Consider the following 16,130-nt stretch of genomic DNA (forward strand, 5'->3'; position numbering starts at 1 on the left):
GTCTCAAAATTGTTAAGCATTGTCATGCTTAGCTAAATACTGCTAAGCATGCTGATAAACCTCAGTATACAGACTATTATTTCTGTTTATGCTTTTGGCTGAAATTAGACTTAATGCCCCAGCCGTTTAACTCACTGGACTTTTGAACATTCTAAATAGCTTTTAAACAAAGTGAATAATGGGAGATGCCAGCAAGGTAATACCTAGTAGAATGTTATAGAAAAGACCATTAAAACTTAGCAAATAGAATTGTGCTACCAGAATTTTTAAATTATCCTCAAGACTGGTGTCTGTAAATTTTGATATGTATTTTAAAGGGTTGTGGAAAAAGTATCATCCTGAATTAAATTCTAAAGACAATTTCATAAAAAGAAGAAAGATACAACTTATAGTTGAGGATACTTGAGCATTTTCATTTATTTTTTGGACTAGAGCTGTGTTATTTCAATTTGTATGTACAACTATCTTCTCCTTTTTCTCCAAAATACATATACTTTGAACCCAAGCTTTTGTGAACATTTATACGAATGAAAAGTCCCATGGTGATATTAAACTGTTTGTGTGGATAGCGTTCTACAGAGCAGTTAATTTTCTAAACCTAAATGAAGTGAGTAACTTATATTATTGGAGGTGTAGTTATTATGTAAAGCCCCACAGGGCTCATTCATTAGCCGGGCCCGCTTATTGCTAGCTGACTAGTAAATAACTCAACTTTAAAAGACAGAACATGGCACTGAATAGGAAAAGAAGGAAGTATGTATATCCATAAAGTCTATAAGTATCTACAATATATAATAAAACATAATTATGAAATATTTCATGCTTATACCAAAAAAATTAGATAAATTATACAATAAAAATCATGCAGATATAACTATTGTCCTGAAAAATCTATTGTTATGGAGAATGGCTGTAACAAGTTTTTCCTTATATTAGAAATGTTGGGCATTTGTGATATACATAAAATATTACTTTCAATGGTGGCTGTCATTGTTTTCCCACTGCATTCTCAGAGGAACCTCATCTGACTTTCCTATAAGTGACCTTAGCCCCATTACCCTCCCTCAATTAATTATGCTTTTTTCTTTGTGAAATGCTCACATTCTGGCTCGTCGCTTTACATGATCAAGAAATGAGAAGTACCCTGACAATTGGCACAATTCAGCAAGGGTGCAGAAGATCACCACCACCTACACAGTAGGGAAAGAACAGCTGTTTCTTTTATAGATTTTTTTTTTTCCCCGTAGAATTTCATTGACTGACTCTATACCTTTGGACAGGTGTTCTGTATAACACATTATACACTGAACATGCTGAGAATTCATACAGGGACAAGACCTGACTGTATGCATAAATCCTCCTCCTCTTCTCCTTTCCTGCTTTTGCATACCCGTTTCTTCTGTAAGGGAACTCAGGAACACAAAGAAGGTGCTGCAACAAACTCTGATGTGTCTTCCTCCTGGGGCAGTCAGGCACAGTTGGAGGTCCTGTGGAGTGCACTTTTTCATGGTTTTGATACAGACATCGTTCCGGCCCATTTGTATTTGAACTCAATGCAAGATTCATTCCCAATCCTCACACTTGCTATTTGCTAGAAAAATAGCCACACCATGTGTAAGAGCAGGTCTCTTTTTCCTATCTTTTAGGAAAACACGCAAACAAAGAAAACTAAACCAAAACAAACATAAAACCAAACCAAAACAAACATAAAACCAAACCAAAACAAACATAAAACCTAAATAAATCATACTAGTTGTTCTGAGTAAGAATAGTGGTTAAGGTGGAAATTCTTTTATGTATTGGGAATTCCCAAGACATGGAATCTGTAGTTAAAAATCTGATAGATAGAATGAAGCAAGGGTATAGATAACCTTTAAAATACAACTGAAAATCACATGACATTGGGCTCTTTGGTTTTTTTGAAATGAACTTCCATCCTATGTTTATAAAAATACTCATGCTTTAAGAGTAATAGTTAATAGACAAAACTGTTATTTCCTTTATTTGAAGTTACTTATAAACAATAGTAATATTTAGGAGAAGGTATCATCTGTTAGGTCATTCAAATTGCTTTCTGTTTTGTTTACTGGTCATAGCAATACCTAAACCTTATTACATGTAAATGTGACCAAACCTTCAATCTTTTCCCATGTAAGCTGGTAAGCATAGTGTAAGATCTTGCTGAAATTGGTCCATAACTGTTTGCCTGCTATGTATCTTTAAGATGCTTTTTCTTGAATATACATACCATGAAGACATATGGCATAGTTTACCAATTGCTTGTATTATTTATCATCCTAATTGACACTAAGAAATGTATGTTCTTGATTCATAAGTTATTCATTTTTGTTTTCCTGCTTGCTGCTTTTTGAGTGTTTTTTCTCCTTATGATTTAACTTCTAACGTTCAAGATAAGATAGATGATTATACTATTGCTGGTTCCTTGTGCTTTGTGAGCAAAAGTTGTACAAATTTATAATGGTGTCTTTTCCTAGCTCTTTGGGTAAGCAAGTCCTGCAGTGGGAACACTGGCACAGAAAATTCACAACCAAATTAGAAATGTAACGTGTATCCAGTAATGTATATATAAATTGTACATACCCTCGTGTTTCAAAGTGGGATTAGATCGATTTTTCCCCATTGTCTTGCAAAATGTCAGTGTGTCAAAATATGGTGGTGAATGTTTGTAGCTTTTGACACGGCAAATTCAAATATCAAACAGCAAGCTTCATTCTTTTTGAATTACATACTGAAACTCTGTTTCTTTTCATATACTAGTATTTAGTTAATCTGGTATGCTTTGTTGCAATAAATAGCATGTAATTAATTCAATACAATTTTACTAATGACAAAACCAATCTAGTTGTCTGTCCTTTTTCCACTGATATGGTCAGTGAAACAAAAAATGGGCATTATTCTAAAATGCTGTTAAAGTAGAGAGAGATTGGTCTTTGCCTGGTATTTTGTTGAAGTATTACAGATTTTGAATGTCTGCTGAAGTGATAGCAAATCTTCAGTATTGTACTTTTCCACCAGTGATCTCTTTTCTTTCAAAATTGTTTTCCCTTGTAAGAATCACATTCTTATATTTTATTTTCCCTTGAGTTACAGGAGGGAAAAGATAGACAAGTTACCTCTTCAAGCCCTAACTCCAGTGCGACTCTGTCAAAATGCATTTGTGTAGTAAGTGACCGTTTCTTCTCCCCAAGGCCCATTTAGTCACTTCCAGAATGTGCCTGTCCTTCACAAAGACAGAGGATAAGAGAAAAAGAACATTCCTATCTTGGTATTCCTATACTGGTAGCTAGTGTCGCTTCGGGCTCTCCCTTCAGTGCATCACTGATTGGAAATCTACAGAACCCTTCAGTGAGAAACACAAAAATAACACAAGGATAATTTAAAACAAAATGAGATGGTTACCTTAATTTTCTTTCTATTTTTCTTTTATTTTTCCCTTAATTTGATATGTTTTCTAGATATTTCTTGTTAGAAAATATGTTGGTAATTATAAGCTCCATTCAGTGCACTGCGACCACAAACTTATCAATTTTGTATGATCAAGTTTCCAAAATAATGAGTATCCTAAAGAGTCTCAACAAGAGTTAGTCTTTAAAAAAAGTTAGATCTCTAACATCACCAGAAATCATGCCTCCTTTTACTGTTAATGTCCTTCTATGTGAAATAATTTCTGAAAACAAAACCAGATTTTTTCCCCCTCTCAAAAGCCTTAAACCTCAAAAGATCATGCCTGATTCATTATTAACACATTTAACAAACAAACTGTATTTATGCTTAGAGGTGCTTCTCTTTTTTTATAAGACTACAAAGAAAGAAAGGACTATCTAGCAGAAATTATATTAGCATAAGTGTTTTTTTTCCTTAGGTACAAATAGCAATACTCATCTTTTAGATCACAGATTTATAAGTCAGTGGTAATGACCACAGGAAAAGAGAAATCCATCCTAGCCATCTCTTATTGTAGCCAACATGAACTGCAAATCTCAAAAAGCAGAATAAATCATAAAAGAGAACATAAATCAAAATGTAAAAATATAAAGTAGCCAAAATATAAAATAAAATACAAAAATGTTCTTAAGCAATAAGATCACATTTGGCTTTTCAAAGGTAGTCATTATATATAATAAACTTCTTTGAAATGCTTATACTATGCAATATCCTGTAGAAATAGTGTTTTCACTAAAATATACCCTATAACAACTTCTGCTGTGAATTGCAACTTTGTTACACATGTGCATTATATGAAAGAAAGTATTATAATTAGAGACATTTTTAGTCCAATTAAAACATTAAAGCAGTGGACTCCTACGTGCGGCTTTGTTGGTAGGAATTCAAGCTATGTTCCAAGAGGGTAGCCCATAATGCCTTTTATTTCTTTTCACTATTTGGTGACTCATACTGAACTTTCCAATTTTTTTTTTTTTTAAGTTTTAATTATGGCATTACTAACTGAGCTGTTTGAAAACTTACTGTTTCTTCTGCTAATTTTAAACAACCATAAATAATTTCTATTTATCATAATTGAATTAATTACGATGAGGGACTAGTGCGAGTTTATCAAGAAATGAGACTTTGTCAGGCCCTGAACCTAACTTCTTAGGAGCTGTTGAAACAAATACGTAATGCAGGGAAGCCGAAACAAGAGTGGTAGAGCTAGCTTTAAAAAATGTGAATATGAATATCATTTCCCCCTTAGTGACTTCAAACAAAGATGAAATAGTGGTCTTTTGGAAGGAGGTTTGTTGACATTCTCTAAACAAATGTAAAAGCTATTTGCACTTCAATCAAAAAAAAAAAAACCCTATCATTTCTGCTCCTAAGGAGAACTAAGTAATGACACAAAAATACTCTGTTTCAAATTCAGAAATGAACTGATGCTAACATGAAATTTACAGAGTATAAAAGTAGTGTAAGCAAGGTGTGCAGGAAAGATTAAAGTAATAAAAGAAAGATTTGCTGTAATGTAAATGGATATGAATGGGATTTAGGGATGGTTTATTTTATTTAAAACTGTCATTCAAATAACTTAATTCCATTTATGAAAAAGCAAATGAAATATAATCTTATGGATGTAGTCTCTCAAATACAGCAATCACATAGGATAAAGGAAAACAGTATTTTTTTTTCCAACACCTGTAATTAATTATACTCTCCCTAAGAATTTTTTGAATGTGGAATTGGTTCCTTTAAGTCTTCCTAATAGGGTTGTCTGATAGAAGACAAGATGAGCAAGCTCACTGTATCAGCTTTGCTCAGCTATATATCTTTTTAAATTTGGCAAAAAACATAGAAACTCTTGCTATTTAGGATAAAATAATAGAGAAAGTCATTGGCCCAGCTACATCAGAATAGTAGCCCCAAAAGAGAATAAATATAAGTAGGTATAAATATATTTACTGTTTAGCATATATTCTGTGAGAAAACTACATTGAGTTACTTGATGTAATCACTTGTTGGAGAACTAGTTTACAGAATACATTTGTTTTCCCAAATGAAATGTGAAATGACTTAGGCACTTAGAATTTTATTAATCTATCTGTCCAGGACAGCCTAGGAAAACTTTGTATTTCTTCGGCGGTTAAAAACTGAGTAGTTCTGTGGGTTTGACATTAATAGTCTCATCAATATTGAAGATAGGAGGAATGAGTTTGTGTCTTCTTTGGGATATTTTACATTGTTTCTTCAGGACAGCTTTAACTTTTGTTGGAGGCCCGTGTTCTGGGGAGAGTTTGAACCTGGGTTTTATGGTTTTTTTAAATTATGAATTATATTCTTCTTTTCCTAGAACTGTTTGAACAAATACAAATAAAGCAATAAGAATGTTGATGTTTGTTGTGCTTTTTGTTAGATGGTTTTGTTTTGCTGGTTTTGATTTTTCTTTAATCAAACAGAATAATAAAGCCTTTCACATCTCTGTGAAGTCTTTTTTAAAATAATCTTCAACTTTTTTTAATTTTCTTGTTGAAATGGAATGTTCTTTATTTGCTTTTTGTCACATTTTGGTTGTATTCAGAGCATTAATAGCTGAAAGCTTTGAGAAATGAGGTGTATGTTGCTGACAATATGATCCTAGAAAAATTATTTGAGTTAAAATCAAAACACTTGGTGTTTGTTTAGTTTTTTCCTCATAGTCAAACTACCAAGTGTGGAAACATAAAAAAAGTGGCAGCAAGACCTTTAAAGAGAAATTTTCAAACTTTTGTTTCGGGATATTTGTTGCTATTATTTTTACACATAATAAATTAATTTTCTTTTAAAATATCTGTCTTTTCTATAGTTAGGATCTCTCATGAAAGAAGTTTGTGAAAAGAATATTTTGTACTGGATTTCCATTATCTATGTACCATATTTCCTGTATTTGTAGATGATGAATGCATTCCTAAGTTTCGTATCTCGAGCACAACATTTTCTTGACAAGTTTCTAAGACTGCATCCAAGGGTGCTGAGAGAGCTGGTGAATCTCCTTGCAAGGCCTTGCTATCATCTTTGACAGATTGTCGAGCTTAGGAGAGATCTCCAAAGACTGGAAAAAAGTTGCATGATCTTCAACAAAAACCAAAAGCTTGACCTGTGCAACTGCAAGCTGACCTTTATTTCAATTCCTGGGGAAATCACAGATTAAGTCTTCTTGGAAGCCATTTCCTGGCACGTGAAGAAAGTGATTGGGAACAGCTAGCATGAATTTATCAAGGGTAAACACACCTGACCAAGCTGATTCTCTTTTATAATAAATCACTAGATCGCTGGACAAGGAGACAGCAGTGGGTGTTGCCTACCTCAACCTTATCAAGGCTTTTCACTCTGTCCACTCATCCAGAGTTGGATATGTAAATATAATATCCTGACTTGGATGCAAGAATACTGTAGGAGATAATCGGATGGATGAAAAAAAGGAAAAAAAACAACAAAAAAAAACCAAACCCAAACCCAAACCAAACACACACATACGTGCCCTCCACCCCCCCAAAAAACAAAACAAAACAAAACAAAACAACAGGTTGGATGATAGGATAGAGGGTAGTTGCTAATGGATCATACTGTACTGGAGGCCAGGAGCAAGAAGAGTACCACAGGGGTTTACTCTGGGATATTCTCTTTTGTCATTGACTGTGAAGAGGCAATGAGGTGCACTCTCATCAGGTTTGCAGATGACATCAAATTGGGAGAAACAGTTGAATACACTCAAGAACAGTGCTGCTATCCAGAGGGACCAGAGGAATGGACCTACAGGAGCTCTATGAAATTCAACAAGGGCAAGTGCTAAGTCCAGCATCTGGGAATGAGTAACTCCTGCACACAGTAAAGGGTTCTCCAGAACGGGCCTCGATGTGGTTCTCCAGAAAGGGCCTCGATGCCCTGGCGGACAGCAAGCTGAATGTAAACCAGCAGCAATGCCTTGGCAGCAGAGAAGGTCAAAAGCATCCTGGGCTGGATTAACAGGAGCACAGATTGATGGAAGTGATTATTCTCTGATACTTGGCCCTCTTTAGACTCCATCTAGAATAGTCCATCCAGTTTTGATAGACTGATTAACTGAAGTGAGTTCAGTGGAGGGCTGCCAAGGCACTCAGGGGCTGGAGCACTTGCCCTGTGAGGGGCACCTGAGGGAGCTGGGCTTGTTCAGCCTGTAGAAGTAGGGTCTAATACCAGCCTGCCAGTAGCTATGAGGAGGTTATTGAGAAGACCGAGGCAGGCTCTTTACACTGGTACATGATGGGACGATGGGGGAACAAAGAGCATAAATTAGAACAAGAGAAGTTCAGACTGGATATAAGGAAAAACTTTTTCCCATGTGTACAGTCAAGCAGTGGAACAGGTTGCCCAGAACAGTCTCCATCCTGGGAATTTTTCAAGACCCAACTGGATAAAGCCCTGAGCAACCTGATCTGATCTCAGAGCTGAGCCTATTTTGAGCAGGAGCCTGGCCTAGAGATCTCCTGAAGTCCCTTCCAGGGGACTTCAGGAAGGGGATCAGGAAAGACTGCAGGGAGGGGATCAGGAAAGCCAAAGCACAGCTGGAGCTGAACTTGTCTAGTGATGCGAAAAATAACAAGAAGGGTTTCTTCAGGTACATAGGACAACAAAGGAAAATGAAAGAAACTGTACCTGCCCTGATGAGTGAAACAGGAGACCTGGCTACAACTGATAAAGAGAAAGCTGAGGTACTCAACAACGTTTTTGCCTCGATCTTCACCGGCAGGTGCTCTAGCCATGCCGCCCAAATCACAGAATCTAAAGGCAGGGACTTGGAGAATGAAAAACCGCCCACTGTAGGAGAAGATCAGGCAGGTTCAAGACCATCTAAGGAACCTGAATGTGCACAAGTCCATGGGACCTGATGAGATGCATCCACAGGAATGGGAGGGAACTGGCAGATGAAGTTGCTAAGTCACTATTCATCATATTTGAAAAATCATGGCAGACTGGTGAAGTTCCCAGTGACTGGAAAAGGGGAAACATAACCCCCATTTTTAAAAAGAGAAAAAAGGAAGACAAGGGGAACTACAGGACAGTCAGTCTCACCTCTGTGCCCAGCAAGATCATGGAGCAGATCTTCCTGGAAACTATGCCAAGGCACATGGAGAACAGAGAGGTGATAGGAGACAGCCAACATGGCTTCACTAAGGGCAAATCATGCCTGACAAATTCGGTGGCCTTCTATGACGGGGTTACAACATTGGTGGATAAGGGAAGAGCAACTGACGTAATCTACCTGGACTTGTGCAAAGCATTTGATACTGTCCCACACAACATCCTTGTCTCTAAAACGGAAAGACATGGATTTGACAGGTGGACCACTCGGTGGATAAGGAGTTGGCTGGACGGTCGCACTCAAAGAGTTGCGGTCAACCACTCAATGACTGAGGGGAGACCAGTGACAAGTGGTGTCTCAGGGATCCCTATTGGGACCAGTAACATCTTTGTTGGGGACATGGACAGTGGGATTGAGTGCACCCTCAGCAAGTTTGCGCATGACACCAAGCTGAGTGATGTGGTTGATGCTCTAGAGGGAAGGGATGCCACGCAGAGGGACCGTGACAGGCTAGAGACGTGGGCCCATGTGAACCTCATGAGGTTCAGCAAGGTCAAGTGTAAGGTCCTGCATCTGGCTTGGGGCAATCCCAAACATGGATACAGGCTGGACAAAGAGTGGATAGAGAGCAGCCCTGCAGAGAAGGCCTTGGGGGTATTGTTGGATGAAAAACTGAATATGAGCCAGCAATGTGCACTCGTGGCCCAGAAAACCAATTGCATCCTGGGCTGCATCAAAAGAAGCATGGCCAGCAATTTGAGGGAGGTAATTATCCCCCGCTACTCGGCTCTCCTGGAGTACTGTGTTCAGCTCTGGAGCCCCCAGCATAAGAAAGACATGGACCTGTTGGAGCAGGTCCGAAGGAGGGCCACAGAGATGATCAGGGGGCTGGAACACCTCCCCTATGTGCACAGGCTGAGAGAGTTGGGGTTGCTCAGCCTAGAGAAGAGAAGGCTCTGGGGAGACCTTATAGCAGCCTTCCAGTACTTAAAGGGGGCCTACAGGAAAGATGGGGAGGGACTCTTTATCTGGGAGTGTAGTGATTGGATGAGGGGTAACAGGTTTAAACTGAAAGAGGGTAGATTTAGATTAGATATTAGGAAAAAATTTTTTATGATGAGGGTGGTGAGACACTGGAACAGGCTGCCCAGAGAAGTTGTGGATGCCCCTCCCTGGAAGTGGTCAAGGCCAGGTTGGATTGAGGCTTTCAGCAACCTGATCTAGTGGAAGGTATCCCTGCCCATGGCAGGGGGATTGGAACTAGATGACCTTTAAAGGTCCCTTCCAACCCAAACCATTCTATGATTCCAGCTTGAATTGCCCTATGAGCTTGTGAAATGCATATGCATGAGAAATGCTTTTTAGAAGATCCCTCCATGCTTGTAACTACCAGTGAAAGTTCAGGTCGGTATGTAATTTGAGAGAGTATCATAGCTGTAACAATTGTAGAAAAAGGAGAGAATCATTCAGCTACCTTGCAGTTAAGTCCACTGAGGTAAAATGTTATTTGAGTATAGAGAAGTTATTTTTGCATGTGTGTGTATTTTACATAATGTGTGTGTATATAAATGTGTATATATCTGTATATATACTTATGTATTTATGTATAGCCTGCTTTTCGTGTCACTACTCCCTTTTTTTGCCATGTCATTGGTTCATCAATTTAAGATGTATCGGAAAATGGTCGGTGTTTACACAGTGGGATGCTGGTCTCTGTTGCTATTTTAAGTGCTCACGTACTACAGTGATATTTTACTTAATATTATTATTGTCTAAAATTTTACAAAATAAAATAAAGTAGTAATAATTTTCCTCATATCCTTTTCATTTCAAGTACTCTATTAACACAAAGAGCTCTGGTTTTTCTAAGATCCTTACACAGAATTTCCTCCTTAAGAAGCTGGAGTATAGAATCAGACTCAGTGGTGTGTTTCAGCAACTGTTGTTATGTAGATGATTTTCTTTTGCTTACAGTAATGTATAGTTATTTTCTAGATGTAAGCATATACCCACAGGGAGTTTGTTTTATTCTTCTGGAAATAAATTCCTTATTTATTTCAACAGAAATTGAAAAGGAAAGCTGTGGGGATCCTGGAACACCGTTGTATGGTATCAGAGAAGGGGATGGATTTTCTAACCGTGATGTTTTAAGGTTTGAGTGTCAGTTTGGATTTGAATTAATTGGAGAGAAATCTATCATTTGCCAAGAAAACAACCAGTGGTCTGCAAACATACCAATCTGTATTTGTATGTACCAAATCTTTTTTTATTATTATTTTTAATAGATAACATTATGATAAGCTTTTCCTTATACATAATAATTTGTATGATTGATTGCACAATGCAATTAATTCCACTGACAGGATGAATTTACTTTTGTTCAGTGGTGGGTTTGCCTAATGATTGTGCCCAAGGCAGGTTCAAGAACTGCTAAAATATTTTTTTTCTTTTACTAACAACTATTAAAGCAGTTGTCTTTATGTGATTTGATATAATTTTTTATTATTGGTGTTTTTGTAGGATTCTGTAGATTTTATATGTATGATACACTTTTTATAGCTACTCTTAAAAGTTAATATATTTCCTTAGATTAGAAGTTGCTGAATTGTAATCAAGGGTTTAAATTATTTACATTTTTCCCCCATGTATTATATATTAATATCTTTTAGCACTTAAATGATCATAGAATTTATAGCTCTCTTCCAGTTACATTATACAGCATAAGTAAAACCAATGTTGTGATATGTATTTGTGGCAACACCTTTCTTAACATTTCCACTAAAATGTATTCAGAGTGCTATCAGTTGCTTTTGTCCCTGCAACTCAATTTAATATGGCTTAACTGAAATGATTGAATATAAAATATTATCCTGATAACAACAAAGCAACTCTGTTGTCTCTTTGAGGCTAGTTAATTTCTTGTGCTTCTGTGTGAATAACAAATGATAAGGACACTATTGACTTTCTGCCTCTTTAATGTGCTCAGTGAGAGGTCTGCTCATCTAAACAGTTCCCTAAAGGAGAAAATAAGCGGTGCCAAGTGATTCAGGATTGTTGAACATGGTTGAATTGTAAGGACTGCTGTGGGCTTCCAATGCACCAAGGATGTTCTTTATTACCTGGGGGCTCTTCTTGGGTGGTAGTTTTATTGAGGGGAAGGGAATAAGAAGATTAAAAAAAAAAAAACAAAACCTTCTTTCTAGCTTCACAGATCATAACAAATACTGAATTATTCAGCTGAGGTAATCAGCAAGTTTAAGGATCTCTTACAAAAACTTAGTAATAAAATAAATCCTTATTGAAATGTTTTATTCTATTATCTAATTTCTTTCTCTCTTTTTTGGCAGTTCCTTGCCTTTCCAATTTCACTGCACCAATGGGAACAGTTCTTTCACCTGATTATCCAGAGGGATATGGGAATAATTTAAACTGTATCTGGACAATAATTTCAGACCCTGGGAGCCGAATCCATCTCTCGTTTAATGACTTTGACTTGGAATCTCAGTTTGACTTCCTTGCAGTTAAAGATGGTGACTCTCCAGATTCCCCCATAATAGGAACATTTACTGGTGCTGAAGTTCCTTCTCATCTTACCAGTAATGGTCATATTTTGCGTCTGGAATTTCAAGCTGATCATTCAATGTCAGGGCGTGGTTTTAACATCACTTATAACAGTGAGTAATAATAATTTTTAGTGTGTGTGTGTATGTTTTGTTTTCAACATACAGTTTAGGAGATATGTAGAAGTATGTAAAAATGACGTTATGGTAATACACCCTCAAACAAATCCTATATACCTACAAATAAATAATTTACATGTTTAGATTGTCTTTCAAATACAGTGTTAGGGCTGAAAATATGTGTATATTTATCTTTTATGGCATTAGAGGTCATTGTGATGGGAGTGTTTAGAAGACTGACAAATCAGGCCGGTTTCAAATTGTAAAACAGAACTTTACCAAATTTGCTAACAGCACACTTTGTGCTGCTGGTTAAATCCTACATAATATTAATCACTATCACTACATGTACAAAACTGCTACCCTTGAACACTTATATGCTAGTCTAGCTGTGAATGTCTATAATATCCTGGAGCTGACGGCTGCAGTCCATGCTAGCTCCTAATCACCGCAGTTAACGTGGGCAGCCATAGGAGCTCTTTGATAAGAGAAGCCAAATCACAGTAAGCTTGTCTTTTTTTCTCTGCTTTACCTTCCTTATGGCTGATGAGTTTAGGCTATTTTTCCCACTCCCAGAAAAGGAAGTCTCCTGTTCTCCTGGTACTACTTATCTTGTTCTTTTTTGTCTTGCCAGTCATCCTTGTGTATTCAGGAGGATGTCTGGCCTATTTGCAGTCCCTTGTGCTTATTTTGTCTTTTGTTTAGCAATTTTTTGCTACTTGGATGCCTTCTATGTGCAACTACACCTGTCTATTGTTGCTTTTGGTGATCAAATTGCTCACATGCTTATGTAAAATGCTTATATGTTGTGCCTGGCTACACCATTACAATGTTAAAAAGAATACTTACATACTGTTGTTAGTTAGTCTGGTTTGGTATGCTTGTATATAGGCTGGAGGTAAGTTGATATTAATTATATCCTGATTAATACACTTTTAATTTACAGCTGTAACAGCCATGGGGAGAAGAATTTCTAGACTGCCATTTAGAGCAACTACAGTACATAGTAGTTGGGCTTCAGTCTTGAGCGCTCTGAATTGTACCTACCTATTTGTAGCTTTTGGAAGGGAAACCAGAATCTTCTGTCATTTTTTGTATTTATTTTATCTATTACACAGAAACAGAGTGTTAAAATGGAGTTCTGTGTATTTCACTTGCTTCTGTCCTGGGGAAGGTGAAAAGGTTGAAACTAACCAAAAATATACATAGCTCCACGTTTACTACTTGGCACTACATTTACTGACAGCATAATAATTGAAGGTGACATTAAATAGAATCATAGAATCATAGAATCATTAAGGTTGGAAAAGACCTCTAAGATCATCAAGTCCAACCGTCAACCCAACACACCATGCCCACTACACCATGTCCCTAAGCACCTCATCTACACGTCTTTTAAATACTTCCAGGAATGGTGACTCCACCACTTCCCTGGGCAGCCTGTTCCAAGGCCTGACCACTCTTTCAGTAAAGAAATTTCTCCTAATGTCCAATCTAAACCTCCCTTGGCGCAACTTGAGGCCATTTCCTCTTGTCCTATCGCTAGTTACTTGGGCGAAGAGACCAACACCCACCTCGCTACAACCTCCTTTCAGGTAGTTGTAGAGCGCAATGAGGTCTCCCCTCAGCCTCCTCTTCTCCAGACTAAACAACCCCAGTTCCCTCAGCCGCTCCTCATAAGACTTGTGCTCCAGGCCCTTCACCAGCTTCGTTGCCCTCCTCTGGACACGCTCCAGCATCTCAATGTCCTTCTTGTAGTGAGGGCCCCAAAACTGAAAACAGTATTCGAGGTGTGGCCTCACCAGTGCCGAGTACAGGGGCACGATCACCTCCCTAGTATATCTATCTTCTATCTTCTCCCTAGTATATCTTCTTCTATCTTCTCCAGTACTAAATACTATTAGTTCTTATTCACCTTACTGCTGGCAAAATCGTTACATTTCTTCTGAAGGACTTATGAAGAACTGCCCATGTTGTATTGCTATCAAATTATTTGGTATTTATCCCACACCAAAGTCCAGACAGAGTATATTCCCAGCTAGGGCAGACATAGTGATGTAAGCCCACATCATCAATAACACTGCAAAATATAGTGTGAAGCTTTCCTGGGATCATATGCAAAATTAAATTTTGCCACTCCAGCAGTGAAGTGACGAAGACTGGGTTTACCCAAGTTGTTCCTTTTGGGGAGTTAGAAGGAAATCAGGAGAGGAAATGAAGTATCAGGCTTGCTACTATGTGTAGAGGATGGTAGGGACAAGAGAGTGGCTATTTGGGGGATCATCATATCCTCCAGCCAGAGCTGCCCCACCTCACACATTTGGATATTTTTTTCTTTTTTTTTTCTTTCTGATGGTAGAGGTAGCAGAGTAGTTTTCCATGCCAAAAAGTAGACAAATTAGGCAAAAGATGATGGATATTTTTATATTCCCAAAAGTCTGATGTCATGAGTAACTGGTCCCATTCCTGTCTTTCTCCCTAACACCTAAGAGTATGATAATTCCAGAGGCTTACTTGGAAAGTAAGTGTATCCTCAATTGCATGATTTGAAGGAGAGCTGTATACCCGCATCTCCCCTTCCCAGAAGAATGTGTTACATGCTTGGCTATGTGAAAAAAATAGTCTTTATTGTTGAAGATGTTTTCTGAATTTCTGAATAAAACAAAAAGGGTCCATTTAACCAAAGAGGAAAAGAGATTAAGTGAGCTTGGTAATTGAGAGACCCAGACTCCACATTTTTTTCCAAGGAATGTTAATATTATTTTCATAGTATTGCAAGGACTAAATTCCCCTGTGGCTCGCTACTTTTCTTGCATCATAGTTCACCTCTCCATCTTGTTTTTTTTTCTCTTTCTTTTGTTTTGGTTTGGTTTAGGTTGTCAAGCTTTCAAAGAAGTGTTTCTTAAGACTTACCTTGAACATTCCTGTCTGAATAGGAAAGAGATAAGCTGACACCAGATTACTGTGTAAACATTCTTTTTCTGATATTGTCTTATATTTCAGCTCCCAGCGCTCTATCTTAGCTACTTCATCCCCAGGTCATTTCTCACAAAAGTAGAAATGTAAGCGTGAAGAAAATGTGGTCTTTTATTGGTTTCTATAGCTACCAGTCACCATTGCAAACTAAACTTTGAGCTGTAGCTAGGTATCTTAGTACCATAACTGAATATTGGAAAGTCTGGGGTTATTCAGTACTATTGAAATATAAAATCAGTTATAACGAAAATGAGATATTGAATCCATGTTTCTTAACAGAAGGTGTAACATTTGCTCTATGTTTTCTTCTGTTTCATGTCCTTTTAACATTTATAAGAGTTCTGCTTACTTCTTTAAGGTTTCACTGTGGTGTGCTTAATGGTGTCAAACCTAAATCTAGTGATGAGAAAAAAAAAATGGAGAGTCTAAGGCAGTCTTCTTGGATAAAAATTAGGTCTGTGTATAAATGGATATTCTCAAGTCATCCCATTTTGCAGAACTAGAACTAAATATAGCTCAGTTAAAGTAGGATTTACAGTAAAAATGAAAGATGTAGATCATTAGCATGGAATAATCCTTATATTTAGTTTTTATTTGGAAATACAACAATTCATCAAACACTGTCAAGACTTCAGGCTTAATATTTCAGTGCCATATAAATATAATTATCAGAATAAATTCTGGTCCTTTAAAAAATTTGCAGACTTCCATGGGCATGTGGCAGTCTGATTAGGATATCTCTCAATTAATAGTCACTTAAAGTAGGCACTGGTACAATTTTAATTTTTATAAAGAAGTAACAATGCAATATTAACTTTTACCAGTTGTATAATGAAACCCACTCACTCTGAAAATAATTATTTTAAAGAAGTATTTTCTGTATTTCTGCAGTTTAACACATTTATATTTTTATTTCTTTTTAT

At 37.1% G+C, this 16,130-nt stretch overlaps 1 protein-coding gene across 3 annotated transcripts in view; it reads left to right on the plus strand.

Moving 5' to 3' along the window:
* Positions 1 to 16,130, plus strand: part of CSMD3 (CUB and Sushi multiple domains 3) — a 796,263-nt gene that overhangs the window by 435,086 nt on the left and 345,047 nt on the right. For all 3 annotated transcript variants that reach the window (XM_075141259.1, XM_075141260.1, XM_075141261.1), the window contains 2 exons: positions 10,616 to 10,798; positions 11,899 to 12,225. In XM_075141259.1, coding sequence (XP_074997360.1) covers positions 10,616 to 10,798; positions 11,899 to 12,225 — 510 coding nt within the window. The remainder of the gene's footprint in view (positions 1 to 10,615; positions 10,799 to 11,898; positions 12,226 to 16,130) is intronic.

The sequence above is a fragment of the Calonectris borealis genome, chromosome 2 (assembly GCF_964195595.1).
Source record: "Calonectris borealis chromosome 2, bCalBor7.hap1.2, whole genome shotgun sequence".
Lineage (NCBI taxonomy): Eukaryota > Metazoa > Chordata > Aves > Procellariiformes > Procellariidae > Calonectris > Calonectris borealis.